This window comes from Geotrypetes seraphini, chromosome 2 (assembly GCF_902459505.1).
Source record: "Geotrypetes seraphini chromosome 2, aGeoSer1.1, whole genome shotgun sequence".
Classification (NCBI taxonomy): domain Eukaryota; kingdom Metazoa; phylum Chordata; class Amphibia; order Gymnophiona; family Dermophiidae; genus Geotrypetes; species Geotrypetes seraphini.
In genome coordinates, this window is record NC_047085.1 from 32845771 (window position 1) to 32866388 (window position 20618).

The 20618-nt window shown below is 43.1% G+C and overlaps 1 protein-coding gene across 4 annotated transcripts in view; it reads left to right on the top strand.

Annotated features, from left to right (window-relative positions):
- KCNQ3 (potassium voltage-gated channel subfamily Q member 3) overlaps positions 1-20618 on the top strand; it is a 362225-nt gene that overhangs the window by 264259 nt on the left and 77348 nt on the right. For all 4 annotated transcript variants that reach the window (XR_004537948.1, XM_033929424.1, XM_033929427.1 and 1 more), the window contains exons 7-9: positions 3941-4036; positions 11701-11795; positions 18300-18326. Coding sequence is in view for 3 of the 4 variants with exons in the window: in XM_033929424.1 (XP_033785315.1) it covers positions 3941-4036; positions 11701-11795; positions 18300-18326 (218 nt within the window). In the remaining variant the exon portion in view is untranslated. The remainder of the gene's footprint in view (positions 1-3940; positions 4037-11700; positions 11796-18299; positions 18327-20618) is intronic.

Genomic DNA, 20618 nt, shown 5'->3' on the forward strand with positions numbered 1-20618 from the left:
GAAACTTTCCTTTCCCTCTCTAAAAGGCGTCTCCCTTGTAGGAAATCTAGGTTCCTCCCTCCCTTTCAGAATCACTGAGCTCTGGAACAACCTTACCTCCCCTCTTAGGAATCTGAGCTCCCTCCAACTCTTCCGTAAACATCTGAAAACTTGGTTATTCTCAAAAATATAACTCCTCCTCCCTCTCTGGTTATTCTAGTCCTCTAAATTTTTCTCTTCATTTTGCCTCTTCCCTCCACTAGAGTTCCTTTCTACCCTAACTCTTGTTAACCGTGTCGAGCTTTACGAATGTAGAGATGATGCGGTATAGAAACCTAAGGTTTAGATTAGACTAGCTGATGACCCGGCGTTGCACGGGTATTTAATTATAGCAATAACACTGTAAATGGATTCAAATAAAGATACTTTATAGTGGTGAATGAAATTATTGTTTTACAGCTTAATAAAAAGTACAATATTCAAATTATAATGTGAAATATTTGACAAAATGAATACAATACAACTAACGCAAAACGTGCTTATAAACAAAATTTTTAGTTTCACCTCCAGGAGCAAGAACATATAAATTGATGGGGGAACCCACCCCTGAGCAAGCAACATAGAGTTGTGGGTCGAGAGACCCCCAGAACATACCACCCAGGTAGTGAGGGATCTGCATACCAAGTTTCGTTCAAATCGGTCAAGCCGTTTTTGAATTACTGTGAGAATGGCAGCCTTTTACATTTTTTCCATTGACATGAATGGGTGATATCTGATTTTCTGTTTGTATCTCCGCCCACGTGTGCAGGAGGGCCGTGAGAACACCAGAACATATCAGCCCAGGTAGTGAGGGACATGCATACAAAGTTTCGTTCAAATCGGTCAAGCCGTTTTTGAATTACTGTGAGAATGACAGCTTTTTACATTTATTCCATTGACATGAATGGGTGAAATGTGATTTTCTGTTTGTAGCTCCGCCCACGTGTGCAGGTGGGCTGCGAGACCCCCAGAACATATCAACCCAGGTAGTGAGGGATCAGCATACCAAGTTTCGTTCAAATCGGTCAAGCCGTTTTTGAATTACTGTGAGAATGGCAGCTTTTTACTTTTTTTCCATTGACATGAATGGGTGAAATCTGATGTTCTGTTTGTAGCTCCGCCCACGTGTGCAGGTGGGCCGCGAGACCCCCAGAACATATCACCCCAGGTACTGAGGGATCTGCATACCAAGTTTCGTTCAAATCGGTCAAGCCGTTTTTGAATGACTGTGAGAATGGCAGCTTTTTACTTTTTTTCCATTGACATGAATGGGTGAAATCTGATGTTCTGTTTGTAGCTCCGCCCACGTGTGCAGGTGGGCCGCGAGACCCCCAGAACATATCACCCCAGGTAGTTGGAATTACTGTGAGAATGGCAGCTTTTTCCATTGACATGAATGGGTGAAATCTGATTTTCTGTTTGTAGCTCCACCCACGTGTGCAGGTGGGCCGCGAGACCCCCAGAACATATCACCCCAGGTAGTGAGGGATCTGCATACCAAGTTTCGTTCAAATCGGTCAAGCCGTTTTTGCGTGATCGCGACACATACATACACACATACCTCCAATTTTATATATATAGAAGATTAGATTAGGCATCTAACAAAAAACTTACCCCTCTTTTACAAAGGTGCGCTGAGCTTTTTAGCGTGCGATAAATGCGCGCTAAACGCTAACGCGTGCATGTTATCCTGTGGGCGTGTTAGCAGTTAGCGCATGCGTTGATTTAGCACGTGCTAAATCTGCGCTAAAACGCTTAGTGCGCCTTTGTAAAAGAGGGCCTTCGGCACTGGTCATGTAGACCAAGCTTTGACTAGCCTACGTTGCAGGCTCATAAGTGGGCTATCACGCCTAGTTCCACTTATGTCTTTCTTTGCCCCAAAACACACCCACTTAGGTGCCGACCTTAGTTAGAATTGGGTAGGTGTGTCTCATCCAATTAAAATATATTTTTTTGTATTTGTATTTATTTATACCCTGCCTTTCAAAAGACGGGCCACGTCTCTATGAATGTCTTCAGCCTCATGGGGAAAAAACAACACCACAAACGCAAATATGCAGAAACCAGAGTGGAATTGTCCAGATAAGAATGATGTACAACAAGAAAGTGTCCTTTCAATTCGTCTGGTAACATGAAGATCTTTATTATTCAAAAAGACAAAGTGGAATTGTCCCAATCAGAATCTAATCTAAACCTTAAGTTTATATACCGCATCATCTCCATGAGAATGGAGCTCGACACGGTTTACAAGAACTTAAAATAGTGGGTAGAGAAGAAGAAAAAGGATTACATGAACTTATGTGTAGAAGGGGGGAGAGAAAGGGGGGAAGGATAGAGCTACAATTTGCTGAAAAGCCAGGTTTTCAGTTGTTTGCGGAATAACTGAAGGGAGCTCAGGTTCCGCAGCGGGGTGGTGAGGTCGTTCCAAAGACCTGTGATTTTGAAGAGAAGGGATTTTCCCAGTTTGCCTGAAGAGTGGATGCCGCGTGGAGAGGGGAAGGCTAGTTTAAGCCTTTGGGCAGTTCTGGAGGAGTCGGGACTGGAGGAGTTGAAAGACAGTGGGATAAGAGGAGGCAGGATTCCGTGAATGATCTTGAAAGCCAGGCAGGAACATTTGAAATGGATTCTGGAGATTATTGGGAGCCAGTGAAGTTTGGCCAAGAGTGGGGAGGCATGGTCAGATTTGCGTTTTGAGAAGATCAGTTTGGTGAGCACTAAAAAAGTGAGCACTAAAATGAGCACTAAAAAAGTGTCCTTCAACTCATCTGATGAATGCAAATATCTTTATTGGTTCAAAATCTTGTACATATATCCAAAGACTCAACGTTCATGTCGTTCATCAGCTATCCACGTTCCAGAGTTACTCGCCTTGTAGAGAGTGCGTGCTACTTTGTATCTCATGTGATTTTCCCATACAACCGTTAAAGGCTCATAAGACTCCTGAGGCAGGCCGGTTGGGCCGAAACATGTACATGTCGGTTCGTTGAGTCTTTGGATTTATATATACAAGATTTTGAACCAATAAAGATATTTGCATTCATCAGATGAGTTGAAGGACACTTTTTTAGTGCTCACCATTCTGCTTGGGACAATTCCACTTTGTCTTTTTGCTTTTGAGTTTGTGGTTTTGTTTCCCCCGTTTTATTTGCTGATCTTTATCATTCAAACATCAAAATGACACATTCACCAACTCAGTGACTCGACATGTACTTGTTTCGGCCATCAGGCCTGCCTCAGGAGTCTTAAAAATCACGAATGATGGCACTCAAGCAGATTTGACCAAAAACCAATCAAAATGGAGTGTCATACCGCGTATGATACGAGTGCTGTGGACTGATCCCATGCGTCTGATTTGGTCAAATCTGCTTGAGTGCCAGCATACTCTCTGTATGTCATCATTCGTGATTTTTAAGACTCCTGAGGCAGGCCTGATGGCCGAAACATGTACATGTCGAGTCATTGAGTTGGTGAATGTGTCATTTTGATGTTTGAGTAATAAAGATCTTCATATTACCAGACGAATTGGAGGACACTTTTTGGTTGCACATCATTCTTATCTGGACAATTCCACTCGGGTTTCTGCATATTTCAGCCTCATGGGGAACACACTGTACGTGACCGGGAATAAGCGAAAATACCTGTGAACAGCGAAAACAGATTACACGTTATTTTGCGTGAATAAGCGAATCTGTGAATACGGAACGCGCTGTTTTCTCCATTATGAGAGGTGTTAAGTCCTTTGTTATGTGATATTTGGCATTTTTGTTTTTCTGGTTTATAGAAATAGAAATGTTTGAACATTACAAGCATCTGTTCCAGTGTGACGACCTTTATTTTCAAGAAAAGTCTCTCTTTCTTTTTTTTTATGCAGTTTCAGTTAAACAACTTGGTGTCTGATGGCTTTTATCATTTTTTCTTCAAGGGAATCCTGGGCTCTGGATTGGCTTTGAAGGTCCAAGAGCAACATCGGCAAAAACATTTTGAAAAAAGAAGAAAGCCAGCGGCTGAGCTCATCCAGGTTTGGACGTCTTACCACTTGTTTGTTTTCATCAACCCATTTGTTTAAAATGAGCACGAACTGAACTTTTTTGGGCCTTACATACTCCTATGGTTGATTTAAGCAGTGGAACTGATCTAATTAGCATAGATAGGGTTACCAGACGCCCGGATTTCCCCGGACATGTCTGGGGGTCCGGACGGCTTTTCAAAACCCAGCACTTTGTCCGGGTTTTGAAAAGACTCCAGAAATTGCATCGGGCAAGGCGGAAGTCTTCGGCTTCCTCCCTGCCTGACAAAAGCAGGCAGCGGGGAGGGGGAGGGGTGGTTAGGGCAGGACTGGGGGGGCGGGATTAGGATGTTACAGGGCAGGAGTGGGCGGAACTAGGCGGGCCTGGGGGAATTGGAAAATCTGGCAACCCTAGCTATACAAAATGGTAGATAAACTGAGGAGTGTGTGGCGCGGTGGTTGAAGCTACAGGCTCAGCACCCTGGGGTTGTGGGTTCAAACCCTGCACTGCTCCTTGTGACCCTGGTCAAGTCACTTAATCCTCCATAGCCCCAGGTACGTTAGATAGATTGTGAGCCCACCGGGACAGATAGGGAAAATGCTTAAGAACCTGATTGTAAAACCGCTTAGATAATCTTGATAGGCGGTATATAAAAAACCTAATAAACTTAAAAAAAATAAAAAATACTTATAGACCAGGCAGACTGGACGGGCTAACATAAGAACATAAGAATTGCCGCTTCTGGGTCAGACCAGTGGTCCATCGTGTCCAGCAGTCCGCTCACACGGCGGCCCTCTGGTCAAAGACCAGCGCCCTAACTGAGACTAGCCCTACCTGCGTACGTTCTGATTCAGCAGAAACTTGTTTAACTTGGTCTTGAATCCCTGGAGGGTGTTTATGACAGATTCCGGAAGAGCGTTCCAGTTTTTTACCACTCTCTGGGTGAAGAAAAACTTCCTTACGTTTGTACGGAATCTATCCCCTTTCAACTTTAGAGACTGCCCTCTCGTGCTCCCTACTTTGGAGAGGGTGAACAACCTGTCCTTATCTACTAAGTCTATCCCCTTCAGTACCTTGAATGTTTCGATCATGTCCCCTCTCAATCTCCTCTGTTCGAGGGAGAAGAGGCCCAGTTTCTCTAATCTTTCGCTGTACGGCAGCTCCTCCAGCCCCTTAACCATCTTAGTCGCTCTTCTCTGGACCCTTTCGAGTAGTACCGTGTCCTTCTTCAAGTACGATGACCAGTGCTGGATGCAGTACTCCAGGTGAGGGCGTACAATGGCCCGGTACAGCGGCATGATACCCTTCGCCGATCTGTTCGTGATCCCCTTCTTTATTATTCCTAGCATTCTGTTCGCCCTTTTCGCCGCCGTACATTGCGTGGATGGCTTCATCGACTTGTCGATCAGAACTTTCCTGGGAGGTCTCTCCATGTATTGCCCCGGACATCCTGTATTCGTGCATGAGATTTTTGTTACCGACATGCATCACTTTACACTTATCACCGATCTTATTCTGCCCTGGTTTACTGTATTACCGTGTAACCACTGCAAAGAAAGTGAGGCTTCTTCTGACTTCTTATCAGGCACTAGTTTTGACTAGCGGGGAGTCAGACTGTGAGGTGCAGGCTCCCTGTTATACAAGACAATTGTGTGCAACAGAATGGAAAAGTTATGTTTCGCACTGCAAAGATAATAGCGTGCAAGACTATAATAACGTTCATTCGTCCAAGGGCTGAATCATTTTCTTTTTCAAATTAAGCAGCACCAAGCACCAGACAGGTTAACAGTGTCATCAGCCGTGTTAGACACTTAGAATTGCAATGATGTTCTTTGAGTCTGTAAAGTCTAATTTCTAATTTATTTTCTCTTCAACAATTTAGGGCTTCTTTTACGAAACCGCGTTAGCGGCTTTATCGCGCGCGACTGTTAATCACGCGCTAACCCCAGCGCTAGCCAAAAAACTACCGCCTGCTCAAGAGGAGGCGGTAGCGGCTAGCGTGGCCGGCAGTTTAGCGCCATTGCTCAAAAAAATTCTTTTCAGAACGAGATTAATTGAGTGAGACTGATGACTGAAAAGAAATTTTTGAGCTAAGTCTTATTTCTATAGTATACAGTATGTAAAAATATTGTCTCAAGTAATTGAATAATTTTAAAGTTTTTGAAGTCTGCAACAAGGGAAGGTTTTCTATGCCCCTGATAGAAAAATAAAGCATAATAGTAGCATAGTAGTTGACGGCAGATAAAAACCTACCTGGCCCATCCAGTCTGCCCAACATATGCACACTTCCACCCAGATTCTACGTATGAGGCTCAAATTTCCGGATGCAAATTTGGGCATTCCTCTGATATGTGCACACAAATTAATTGGTTAACAAGCTCATGTCCATCATATGATGCCAAACACTAATTATTGAAGTTAATTGGCACTTATTAAAATTAGCATACGTGTCTGACTACATGTTATTCTATAAGGCAGAGTGGCTAACTCCAATTGTGTATATCCCTAAAGGGGACATGGCCATGGAAGGGGAACAGGCAGTTGCGTAGAAAGGGGGGGGGGGGCGATCTGCCATGGGTGCCATCTTGGTGAGGGCACAGGCACTCATCCTCTTCTCTGCCCCCCTACTCCTTCCTTGCCCCCTCCCCCCACTGCCACTCGTATGCACCGCTTCCCTTCCCCCGTACTTCTGTAACATTCCTGGCACGAGCAGCAACCTGCAAGCTGCTGTCACGCGAGCATTGGCTCTTCCTCTGACGTCACTTCCTGGACCAGGTCACTAGTACCTGGCCAAAACCCAAAGAGTAGAAATATTCCATGCTACCGATCCAGGGCAAACAGTGGCTTCCCCCGTGTCTTTCTCAATAACAGACTATGGACTTTTCCTCCAGGAACTTGTCCAAACCTTTCTTAAAACCAGCTACGCTATCCGCTCTTACCACATCCTCTGGCAATGCGTTCCAGAGCTTAACTAATCTCTGAGTGAAAAAAATATTTCCTCCTATTGGTTTAAAAATCTTTTCCTTGTAACTTTATCGAGTGCCCCCTAGTCTTTGTCATTTTTGACAGAGTGAAAAATCGCTCCACTTGTACCCGCTCTACTCCACTCAGGATTTTGTAGACTTCAATCATCTGGTTTCTGGAGGTGTAAAGTCTGGTGCCCAAAATTAGATGCATGAGTCAGTGCTATGTGTTCACTCTTTACAGAAGTATTAATTTATCTATGTTTAAAATGTATCTACTGTATATATCTAGACAATTTCCATATAAAACATACATAGCACAAAATTTACATTACAAAAAGCTTCATGACATTTCTTGCCCACTTCCATCTATTGCCTGTACAAACAGACATCTTTCCTTACATGAAAGCAGATACAAATAGCTGTGTTTTCAGTAGTTTTTTTGCATTTCAATCTGTCAGCACATGGGTGTAATAGCCCCCATCAATGCGTTCCACACTTCAACACCTGCCACACAGAACGCAGCTGCTCTAGTCTCAGCATATCACACTTCAGTCAATGTTTCATGTAACTTGGCATTTTCTGAACGCAATGCTCTACCGGGACAGTATAACACCAACAATTGCTTAAAATATAAAGGTATTGAATGGTAAAGCGTTTGATGAGGGTCATTTATAGAATTCCCACTTGATCTGGAGCTGTCCTTGTCATTTTCAGGGCACAGACTGTAGAAGTCTGCCTGGCACTCCCTTACTTCCCGCCTATTGGGTTTGCCACATAAGTTAGAAACATGACAGCAGATAATGGTCAAATGGCCCATCTAGTCTGCCCATCCTCAGTAACCATTATCTCTTTCTCTCTCCGAGAGATCCCACATGCCTATCTCAGGTCCTCTTGCATTCAGACATAGTCTCTGTCTCCACCATCTTTTCTGGGAGACTGTTCCATGCATCTACCACCCTTTCTGTAAAAAAATATTTCCTTAGATTACTCCGGAGCCTATCACCTCTTAACTTCATCCTATGCCCTTTTGAATTGACACAGTCTCTGTCTCCACCACTTCTTCTGGGAGACTGTTCCATGCAACTACCACCCTTTCTGTAAAAAAGTATTTCCTCAGATTACTCCGGAGCCCATCACCTCTTAACTTCATCCTATGCCCTCTCATTGCAGAGTTTCCTTTAAAATGAGATTCGACTCATGTGCACTTACATTACGTAGGTATTTAAAGGTCTCTATCATATCTCCCCTCTCCCGCCTTTCCTCCAAAGTATACAGATTGAGATTTTTAAGTGTGTCTCCATACGCCTTATGATGAAGACCACTTTGAGGGACATAATCGAAAGGGACGTCTAAGTCCATTTACGTCCATCTCGCAAGTCGTCCAAAGTTAAAAAGAGCCTAAGACATATTTTCGAAAGAGACGTCCAATTTTTTTTTACTTTCGAAAATCATCTAATTATACGTCCTGCCGATCTGATCGTCCAAGCCACTCAATCGTCAGTCTTTATACCACATTTCCTTCCAAATTTCCATCCAAGTCCAAAACGCCTAGAACAAGCCCTGTTGGACGTGGGAGGGGTCTGCAAAGTGATGGACTGCACACCCAGACATGCCACCTAAATAATGGGGTACCTTGCAGGGCACAGCTGTGAACTTCACAAATAGGGTGCCATGGCTTCTCCTCCCTACAGCTCCCTTATAGGTCACAGTGAGCCCCCCAAACCACCTCCAGAATCCCCTAGACCAGGGGTAGGGAACTCCGGTCCTCGAGAGCCGTATTCCAGTTGGGTTTTCAGGATTTCCCCAATGAATATGCATTGAAAGCAGTGCATGCAAATAGATCTCATGCATATTCATTGGGGAAATCCTGAAAACCTGACTGGAATACGGCTCTCGAGGACCGGAGTTCCCTACCCCTGCTCTAGACCCACTTATCTACCACCCCAATAGCCCTTATGGCTTCAGGAGCCACTTATATGCCAGTAAAAAAGGGTTTTGGGGTGTATAGGGGAGTGCACATGTTTAAGTATCAATGCAGTCATTACAGGGGCTTATGGGCATGGGTTCTCTTCTCTATGAGTCCCTAACCCACCCCCAAGATGACTTAAGCTGCCTCTGGGCTTGACGACTAGGCTTTCCTATGCCAGGCGGCCAGGTGATGATGGTCTGGAGGCTGAAATTTAAAGTTGTGAATAAAATTTTATGGGGTGGGCGGGTTGGTGATCACTGGGGTAGTGTGTGGGGGTCTGTGTTATGTGTTTGAAGTGCTTATCTGGTGAGTTTGTGAGTTTGTGACTTAGACCATGTTTTACATGCTCTAAGCCACAACGTCCAAGTTCCGTCTAAGCTCTGTTGTAAAACTTTCGGTTTTACATGCTGTACAACTAAGTCTAAGCCGGCCCACGTCCTGTCCACCTCCCGCCTTCGACACGCCTCCCAAAACTCCACGTTTAGCTTCGGACGTTGAGCGGCACTATGAAGGCCTAGGTCATTTTTAAATACGTCCAAAACTCGGTTTTATTATTGGCGCTTGGACATTTTTGAGAAATGTTCATCCAAGTGCCGACTTAGGCCGGTTTTTGGACGTTTTGCTCTTTCGATTATGAGCCCCGTACCATTTTAGTAGCCTTCCTCTGGACATTTCAAGTATTTAAACATCTGTATCATATCATCCTATCCCTTCTTTCCATCACTCACACGGGAGAGCTCTGTACATCCACCAATCATGGAGACAGAGCTGGAGCTTGATGGCCAATCATGAGCACTTCCTTGTAGAAGTGCTCCCAGATTGGTGGAGGTGCAGAGCTCTCCCAGTAGTAAGCCTTGGCGTGAGACCTCCCCTCAAGAATCTCGTTGGCTCAAGCCTGCCACCATTCATTGTGGCTGTGCAGAGGAGCGCAGGAGAGACTGGGGAGCATAACTGTACATTAAACTGCTTCAGCCTGGCATATACCAACATTAAATATGTAACTTAAAAAGGAAGGTGGCACCCAAGAAAAGGATCTGGGCGTCATCGTAGACAATACGATGAAATCTAACGTCCAGTGTGCGGCAGTGGCCAAAAAAGCAAACAAGATGCTAGGAATTATTAAAAAAGGGATGGTTAACATGACTAAGAATGTCATAATGCCCCTGTATTGTTCCATGGTGCTTCCTCATCTAGAGTATTGCGTTCAATTCTGGTCTCCTTTTCTCAAGAAAGATATAGCGGTGATAGCAAAGGTTCAGAGAAGAGTGGCCAAGATGATAAAGGGGATGGAACTCCTCTCGTATGAGGAAAGACTAAAAAGGTTAGGGCTCTTCAGCTTGGAAAAGAGACGGCTGAGGGGAGATATGATTGAAGTCTACAAAATCCTGAGTGGAGTAGAACGGGTACTAGTGGATTGATTTTTCACTCCGTCAAAAATTACAAAGACTAGGGGACACTCGAAGAAGTTACAGGGAAATTCTTTTAAAATCAATAGGAGGAAATTTTTTTTCACTCAGAGAATAGTTAAGCTCTGGAACGCCAGAGGATGTGGTAAGAGCAGATAGCGTAGCTGGTTTTAAGAAGGGTTTGGGCAATTTCCTAGAGGAAAAATCCATAGTCTGTTATTGAGACAGACATGGGGGAAGCCTCTGCTTGCACTGGATCAGTAGCATGGAATGTTGTCCTCATTGGGGTTCCAGAATGTTGCTATTCTTTAAGATACTGGAATGTTGCTACTTCTTGGGTTTTGGCCAGATACTAGGGACCTGGATTGGCCACTGTGAGAACGGGCTACTGGGCTTGATGGACCATTGGTCTGACCCAGTAAGGCTATTCATATGTTCTCTAGGATATACATATTTAAGTGTTCAATGGGTTTAATGGGCCTAATCCACTGGACTGGGAATGGGGGGGAGGGGAGGGATCCACAAAAGTTGCCTAGGGCCCCATATGTGGTTAAAGCGGCCTTAGCTCTAATATATTTCCTTTGTATTTTCTTTTGATTTAATTAATCTTAAATTCTAACTAATTCAAGTTTCCTTGAGTGCATTTATCATAAAATATCCAATAAAGACAAAAAAGTAATAATAAAAACCAGAGAGGATTTCTCATTCCTTCCCAGGGTGTTTGGGGAACAATACAGTGCCTTGGAGCCTCTTGCTCTTTAAATCTTTTTAATTCTGCCCCCGTGGAAATGTGTTCTCACATTAGTTTGGGGTCCTTTGACATCTTTTGCAGATTTGTTATAGTTGTCCTTCATCTTTATTTTCCGTTGTTTTTCACCCACACATCCAGGGTGGGTGGGAGTGGGGGGTATAGCTTTTTTTTGTATTATTCCTGATGGTAATGATGGACGGGGGAGGAAATTTTTATCTTTTGTATAGATACTGATTGATTATAAGTGCTTGGTTGATTATCATTATTTGTATATAAATTGTATTGCACTTTTTGTTGGTATTAAAAACTAAATAAAGTTAAAAAAAAAAAAAAAGAAAGTGTTCTCACAGTACACAATGCTCATGATTCGCCTTGCACCATTCATCAGGCCATTTCACCCACCTCTTCTCTTGTGACAGGGACAGAATCCTCATCTGAATTATCTTTCAAAACCCCAGTGTACCTTTTTGGCTGTGGCATCAGTTTTACTACTCTATTTATAACCACAGATGCACTGCAGAAGAGATTCCCCCCCCCCCCCGAAGTAATGGTTCGTCTCTCTTTTCCTCCTTCTCTTCCTTAGGCAGCCTGGAGATATTACGCTACCAATCCCAGCAGGCTTGATCTCGTAGCGACCTGGAGATTCTACGAATCAACCATCTCTTTCCCGTGTTTCAGGCAAGTAAGCTGTGCTTCTGCATCATGATGTCACACACAAGCTAAGCACAGGAGAGGTAATTCTATAACTGTGCATCTACTGTATAATTAGATGCACTATTTTATAAACGAATATAGGCACCCACTTTCCTTTATAGAATACAGTATAATCTTGTTATAACGGACTTCAAGGGACCTGGAAAAACGGTTCATAGTCAGTGGCGTGCAAGACACCAGCGCGCCGACAATCCAGCGCTGACAATTCGGCACAAGAAAGAAGCGCGCCACAGAAAAACTTATTTTTAAAGAGATCTGATGGGGGGTGTGGGGGGGTGATAGTGTTTGCGCTGCTGTTGGGGGGGGTTTGGGGGTTGGAACCCTCCATGATAGAGAAAACGGAACTTTTTCCGATTTTTTTGGGGAAAAGTTCCATTTTCTCTATAATGTGGGGGGTTGCACCCCCCACACACCCCCAACGCAGCGCGAACACTATGCATTAAAGTGGCCCCACACCCCCTGTCGGAGCTCTTTAAAAATACGTTTTTCCATGGCACGCTTCTTCCTTGCGCTGAATTGTCAGCGCTGGATTATCGGCGCGCTGGTGTTATATCCAGAGTTGCATTTTTAAAAAAACTTTAATTAGATCAACTTGAAACAACGTGTAATCGATGAACAACAGTCACTGCACAACCATATAAGCAATGTCAAGAACAAAACTCAGCAAAACATTAGTACAGCACGAAATGATTGCAAAACCAGAACCCTAAAAGATGTTCTAAAGCATTATGTCGTACTGTACTGGAAAGAAAGAGGGGATATGATAGAGACGTACAAGATCACGAAGGGCATAGAGAGAGTAGAGAGGGAGAGAGAGAGAAAGGGAGATAGAGAGAAATAGAGAGAGAAAGGGAGACAGAGAGAAATAGAGAGAGAAAGAAAGAGAGAGAGAAAGAAAGAGAGAGAGAAAGAAAGAGAGAGAGAAAGGGAGAGAGACAGAAATAGAGAGAGAGAGATAGAGAAAGATTGGAGAAACTGGGACTCTTTTCCCTGGAGAAGAGGAGACTTAGAGGGGATATGATAGAGACTTACAAGATCATGAAGGGCATAGAGAGAGTAGAGAGAGAGAGAGAGAGAGAGAAAGGGAGACAGAGAGACAGAGAGAAAGAAAGAGAGAGAGAAAGGGAGACAGAGAGAAATAGAGAGAGAGAGAGATAGAAAGAAAGAGAGACAGAAATAGAGAGAGAGAGATAGAGAAAGATTGGAGAAACTGGGACTCTTTTCCCTGGAAAAGAGGAGACTTAGAGGGGATATGATAGAGACTTACAAGATCATGAAGGGCATAGAGAGAGTAGAGAGAGAGAGAGAGAGAAAGGGAGACAGAGAGAAATAGAGAGAGAAAGAAAGAGAGAGAGAAAGGGAGACAGAGAGAAATAGAGAGAGAGAGATAGAAAGAAAGAGAGACAGAAATAGAGAGAGAGAGATAGAGAAAGATTGGAGAAACTGGGACTCTTTTCCCTGGAGAAGAGGAGACTTAGAGGGGATATGATAGAGACTTACAAGATCATGAAGGGCATAGAGAGAGTAGAGAGGGACAGATTCTTCAAACTTTCAAAAAATAAAAGAACAAGAGGGCATTCGGAAAAGTTGAAAGGGGACAGATTCAAAACCAATGCTAGGAAGTTCTTCTTTACCCAACGTGTGGTGGACACCTGGAATGCGTTTCCAGAGGACATAATAGGGCAGAGTACGGTACTGGGGTTTAAGAAAGGATTGGACAATTTCCTGCTGGAAAAGGGGATAGAGGGGTATAGATAGAGGATTACTGCACAGGTCCTGGACCTGTTGGGCCGCAGCGCGAGCGGGCTGCTGGGCGCGATGGACTTCAGGTCTGACCCAGCGGAGGCATTGCTTATGTTCTTATGTTATGTTCTTATTTAACTGCCAGTGGCTGTCAGCAAAATGTTGATTGCCACCAACTGAATATTACCTCCCTCCCAGTTGATAAAATTGCTCTATACATATTTTTAGGCTCAGTTAAAAACACATTTTTTCCCTTTCAAGTTTATTAAAAAAATTATTATACCGCCTAATCAGACTTCTAGGCGGTGTACATCAATCAATAAAAAATAGTCAGGTTAATAAAATAAACATAATTAGGAGAATAATTGACCAAATGGACAAACTTCAACAAAAGGGAAAGAGACGCAGAAGGAAGGAACAAGAGGTGGGGGGAAAATCCAAAAGAAGAGATGCCGTTAGGAGGACAGTTGCTATTTGACAGCGTCTTTAAGGGAGCAATTGCTACTCAAAGGCGTCTTTAAACAAAAAAGTTTTGAATTTGGATTTGAAATGGTTTAAATTTGTTTCTTCTCTTATATAGTTTGAATTCCAAATAGAAGGTGCAGTAACCGGGAAAAAATATTTAAGCGCGTGGTGTTAATATTTTTTATGGAAGAGATAGTGAAAAGATGTTGTGTAGCGGAACGGAGTGATCTGAGAGGGGCGTAGGGTATGAGAAGTCTATTGATGAATGCTGGTTGATCACTAGTTCTAGTTTTAAATGTAAGTAAATCCGTTCAGTTTCAAAATTTCTATGTCCAAAGTCTCTTAACATTAATTCATTCCTTGGTTATTTCAAAAATTGATTACTGTAATGCCCTATTCAAGGGAATAGCCCAAAATGAAATCAGACGTCTACAGATCATCCAAAATGCCTCAATTAAATTTATAATGAAAGCTAAGAAATTTGATCACGTGACTCCCCTTCTTAAGAAAGTGCACTGGCTCCCAGTTGTGCACCATATATTGTATAAATTAAGCCTGCTTACTTTCAAATCTTTGCTATACAAAACTCCGACTTGCATTTATAAATCATTAATTCCCTATACCTCAACAAGACTACTGAGGTCCAATGATCAACATTTACTAGTTATTCCCTCACTTAAAATTATTAACAGACGGCAGCATTCCATCTTTTCTGTCACAGCCCCTCAAACATGGAATTCCCTCCAAGAACACAATTTGGATAAATTTAAGAGCAAACTAAAAAGCTTTCTTTTTAAAGATGCATTTGATAATTAGAAAGCTTGACTAGCAGTTTCATTCCAATTCCATAATCTCTCTGAGGTTCATTGATCTCTCCCTTCCGGTTCATAGATAAAACCGCGGAAGACAAAGGCGCACGCCGACAACTGAGCGCAAGACGGAGGTGCGGGCCGAAGAAAATGACTGTTTTTAGGGGCTCTGACGGGGGGGTTTTGTTGGGGAGCCCCACCACTTTACTTAATACAGATCGCGGCGGCGTTGTGGGTGGTTTGGGGGGTTGTAACCCCCCTCATTATACTGGAAACTTAACTTTTTTCCTGTTTTTAGGGAAAAAGTGAAGTTTTCAGTAAAATGTGGGGGGTTACAACCCCCCAAACCACCCACAACGCCCCCACAACGCGGCGTGATCTGTATAAAGTAAAGTGGGGGGGTTCCCCCCACACACACCCCCGTCGGAGCCCCTAAAAACAGTCATTTTCTTTGGCGCGCGTCTGCGCGCGCCTTTGTCCCGGCGCGCTTTTGACCTGACACCCTCCCTTCCTATTGCTTTTTACTATAATCGTCTTCTCTCCTATTAACAATTGTATTTCTTTTCCCTTCCTTTCCTTTTGTTTTAATATGTTTGTAAAGTTAGTCTCCAATATGTTTTGTAAGGTTTAGTTTTGTTTGTTTTGTTGCCCCTTAAACTTTGTAATTTTACTGATATGTTCATCGCTTAGAATTTTGAATAGGCAAACAATCAAATTTAGAATAAACTTGAACCTGAAACTTGATTCTATGTTCGATGGGGAGCCAATGTGCTTTAATTAATAAAGGTGAAACATGATCGAATTTCCTTGCCTGGAAGATCTCTTTCTGGGTGATCCCTTTGTATAAAGCATTACAATAGTCAATAGAGGAGATCACCAGAGAGTGAGTTAGAATGTTGGCATTTAACGAATAGGTTTTTGGTTGATTGGTTGGTTTTCTCGTCTGAAGCCTTGGAACCTGATTATTTACCCCCCTCTTTTTTTTCCAAAAACCAGCTGCGCAGTCCGCTGCGGTAAATGCTCCAAAAGCCATAGGAAATGAATGAATGAATAATAATAATTTTCTTTTATATACCCAGGAAGTTCTAGGCGGATCACAACAATTAATTGAAATACAAACAATGCAAATCATTGAAATCAACACGTTATATGCATATAATATAAGGAAAATACATACATGCCATATAAAGAGGGTACAACAATCTTAAAAGAATAAAAGATTATGATAGTAAAATATATTAAGAACTCAGCCTGTTAAATAATTGAGTTTTTAACTGCATTCTAAAATCAAGATAAGAAGAGGCATCCAGCACAATTTGGGCGAGCCATGAATTTAGTTTGGCCGCCTGGAAAGAAAAGCTTTTTTCAAAGAACCTTTTATAATGACATAATTTTAATGAGGGAAAAGCAAACAGATGGATTCTTGTTGTTAGAACTCAAAGTGAAGCGAGGGTTGAGATAACCCGGTGACATACCAAGAACTGTTTTGAATGGATGTCAGAGCATTTGCCTTGCGACACTCGGCTGCGCGGTTTCGTAAAAGGGGGCCTTAATCTTTATAATTATGGGGGATTAAAAAAATTATTTAAGTTAATTTTTCTTATTACTTTGGAGTCCTTTTATGAAGGTGCACTAACCGATTTAGTTCACGCTAAAAGATTAGCGCAGGCTAAATGCTAAGACATCCGTTATGTTCCTATGGGCGTCTTAGCATTGAGCATGCTAAATCAGCGCACCTTAGCAAAAGGACCACTTAGGGCTCCTTTTACTAAGGTGCGCTAGTGTTTTTAGCGCACGCAGGAAATTACCGCGCGCTACACCTCTAGAACTAACGCCAGCTCAATGCTGGCATTAAGGTCCAGCGCGGGGGGCAATGTAGCACGCGTTAAAGCCCTAGCGCACCTTAGTAAAAGGAGCCCTTAGATTTGTATTGTACGGATGTTATTCTTGTGGATTGTTTTCTTTCCTGTTTAAGTGGCGTTCTTTTCCTATTTCTATCATTTTGTTTTGACGTAAACTGCCTTGACTTGTCTGCAGTAGAAAAAGTACAAATAAACATGAACATAGTGACCCATCCCTGTAAAAATCATAAGCATGAGATCAGTAATTCTCCATCAGAAACTGATCCGCTTCAGGAAAAGACATAGAAACATAATGGCAGATAAAGGCCAAATGGCCCATCCAGTCTGCCCATCTGCAGCATCCAATATCTCCTCCTCTCCCTATTGGCTAAGACTCTTTACACCTGCATTGTGATGTCATAAAATTGTAGTAACATAGAAACATGATGGCAGATAAAGGCCAAATGGCCCATCCAGTCTGCCCATCTGCAGCATCCAATATCTCCTCCTCTCCCTATTGGCTAAGGCTCTTTACACCTGCATTGTGATATCATAAAATTTTAGTAAAATGGAAACATGATGGCAGATAAAGGCCAAATGGCCCATCCAGTCTGCCCATCTGCAGCATCCAATATCTCCTCCTATCCCTATTGGCTAAGGCTCTTTACATCTGCATTGTGATGTCATAGAACTTTAGTAAATAGAAACATAGAAACTTGATGGCAGATAAAGGCCAAATGGCCCATCTAGTCTGCCCATCTGCAACACTCACTATTTCCTTCTCTCCCTAAGAGACCCTACATGCCTCTCCCTTGCTTTCTTGAATTCAGACAGTCTTTGTCTCCACCACCTCTTCCGAGAGACTGTTCCACGCATCTACCACCCTTTCTGTAAAAAAGTATTACCCCTGAGCCTATCAACTTCATCCTATGCCCTTACATTGCAGAGTTTCCTTTCAAATGAAAGAGACTCGACTCATGCGCATTTACAGGTGGCCCAACATGCGAAAGCAGTTTACAGAGAAACAGCACCTGCTACTTGAATAAGTGTCTTTGCCCGGGACTATCCGTTAACTTTCAGCACCACAATGCGGATAGCGACGGTACAATGCGTGGGCCTAGCAAGGGCGACGCATAAGATTGTCTGGTTAGCGGTGATATTCAGCTCCACTATCCTTAATATTTGGATCATTTAGGAAATTAAACCCCTTCCTTTACAAAGCCCCGCTAGCGTTTTTAGAACCGGCCGTGGCGGTAAGAGCTCCGACGCTCACAGCATTCCTGTGAATGTCGGAGGTCTGACCGTCACGGCCGGCACTAAAAACTAAATAGTGATGTGGAATATTTTCATTATCTGAATAGCTGCAGTTGCCGGTGTTCTTCGGTCAATATGGTTGCTGGTGCCACCATAATGACCGAAGAGGGTTTTGGTTTTTTTTCTGTACAAGTGGAAATGCCACTAAAGCAAAACTAGAACATGTCTGATGTTTGTCAGTCAGAAGCACGCTTTTAAGCTTTGCAAACTTCATAAAATATTTAATCCTATTTGTCTTCTGAATTTAATATATGCGTTCCCTTTCTTTCTTGTTTTCCCTTGTATTTTTCATAAAGAAAAGAGCAGATGGACGGCGCTACTAGGTATGTTACTGATAGTCACAAATGCTCATTTGTATAAACTGGATTCATTATAGGGGCCATTTCCAAATGTGAAGGTCAAATTCTAATTGAGTAATATAATGTAGATAAACATTCACGATAAATGTTCACGACCATCTCATTTCCCACATGAGATCTGCACTCAGCCTTTAAATGTTTATTACTGATGACTGGTCAGCCTACTTTATTTACCATCAATGAGGGCAATTTTATAGGTTCTCTTTTTAACTAAAGGGGGTTAAGTACATAGGGGAAATTTTTGGAAAATGGCACCCAAAGTTAAATGCTGGGATGATCTGTGCTAAATTAATATGCTATAAAGGGCGCTCCAAATGAGCACCCTTTGTAGAATGCTATTTCGGCACGCATTTCGCACGTAACCTTGGGTACCAGCATTAATGCCTGCCAAAACCTGTTGTAAATGCCAGGGCCCAGTTTATGGAACTCTGAGGTGACTCGTTTGCTGCTGTTGCACAATTGATGGTATCCTATAACATCGTGCCTAACATCTGGGAGCGCCCTGTGATCTGCCAATAACTCTCCCGTAACTCTCCCTTTGAAGTTCCGTATTAAGAAAGTTAGGCATAAGTTATAGAATGGGGGGGGGAGGGTAGATCCTTGTCTAAATCCTACGTAATAAATGTCAATCAACATCAATAATTTGTTGTTATTGCCTGATTAATTAGTTCCGGTACAGATCTGTCATTTCCACCTAAATTAGTGTACCCGACTGTGGGCGATCTAAATAGAATCTGGAGTAGAGGTCTGCATGGGAACCGGGATTACAGGAATCCCCCAGGTCCACGGGACTCCCGCAGGGATCCCCCCAGGTCCACAGGACTCCCGTGCGGATGTCAGCCTACCATTGTTCCAATGTTCCCTCTAAGCTTCTTCAATCCCTCAGTGCACCAGTTGCTGATTGCCACTCACACGGGAGAGCTCTGTACATCCACCAATCATGGAGACAGAGCTGGAGCTTGATGGCCAATCATGAGCACTTCCTTGTAGAAGTGCTCCCAGATTGGTGGAGGTGCAGAGCTCTCCCAGTAGTAAGCCTTGGCGTGAGACCTCCCCTCAAGAATCTCGTTGGCTCAGGCCTGCCACCATTCATTGTGGCTGTGCAGAGGAGCGCAGGAGAGACTGGGGAGCATAACTGTACATTAAACTGCTTCAGCCTGACATATACCAACATTAAATATGTAACTTAAAAAAGGTCAAAGGGGGAGAGAATTGCTGCACCGGGCATCTTCTTTCTGTCCATCAAATTCTGCCTTAAATCTATTTCTTTGGGATAGCATTTTGTTGATATGCCAACCCCACCTGACTGGGGAGAGGGAGGGAGAAGGGGTAATGGTTTTATTCCTGTTCTGGCAGATGTCTGACTTTGTTTTGAATTTTCTGTAAAACTCAATTAAAACTAAAATCAAAACAGTCAGAAATAATTGCTGCTTTTTATGGAAACAGGTAAATTTAGGGGGGAGTACAGAGGGAATTCCTCACGGGGATGGGTGGGGACGGAGGAGATTCTGGTGGGAACAGAGGAGATTCTGGTGGGAACGGGCGAGGATGGGCTGAATTTGGGCGGGTACAGATGGGGATGGGCATGATTCTGGCGGGGATGGGTGGGGACAGACAGGATTCTGGCAGGGACAGGTGGGATTTCTATTCCTGTGCAACTCTCTAATCCGGAGTCACTGTGCACTAGTGCTGCCCGATTCAGGAAAAAATATTTCGATTCGATTCAGCCTATTGAATTGATTTTTCAAATTGATTCGATTTTCCTGACCAAGTGGGTGTTTTTTTTTAAAAACATCCTGGTGGGTTTATTTTATAGCCTCTTCATCCCTTTTTAGCCTCTTCACCCCCTTTGCCCTCTCCTACTCACACTGGCTCTGTGGTGTAAACAAAATAAACAAAAAAGACTTTTCCTCTCTCTGTTAAATCCTAGCTCACGTTTGCGGTCTAACACCAGCTCTGTTAGGATACACATTTCAAATCTGACATATTGTAATCACAAAATAGAAAATAAAATTAGTTTTTTTCTACCTTTTGTTGTCTGGTCATTATTCAGATCTTGTTGGTCCCAGGCTCTGGTTGTCTTCTGATAATTCACTTGTAAAGGTCTCCTTCTTTCTTCGTGCTAGTCATTCATCTTCTAGTCCTCCCCTTCAGTTTCCCTTCCCTCCCCCGGAGGTCTGGCATCTTTCCTTTTTTTTGTCTCCATCCCCAGATCTACCTTTTCTAAACTACCCTTTCATCCAGCATCTCTCCCTC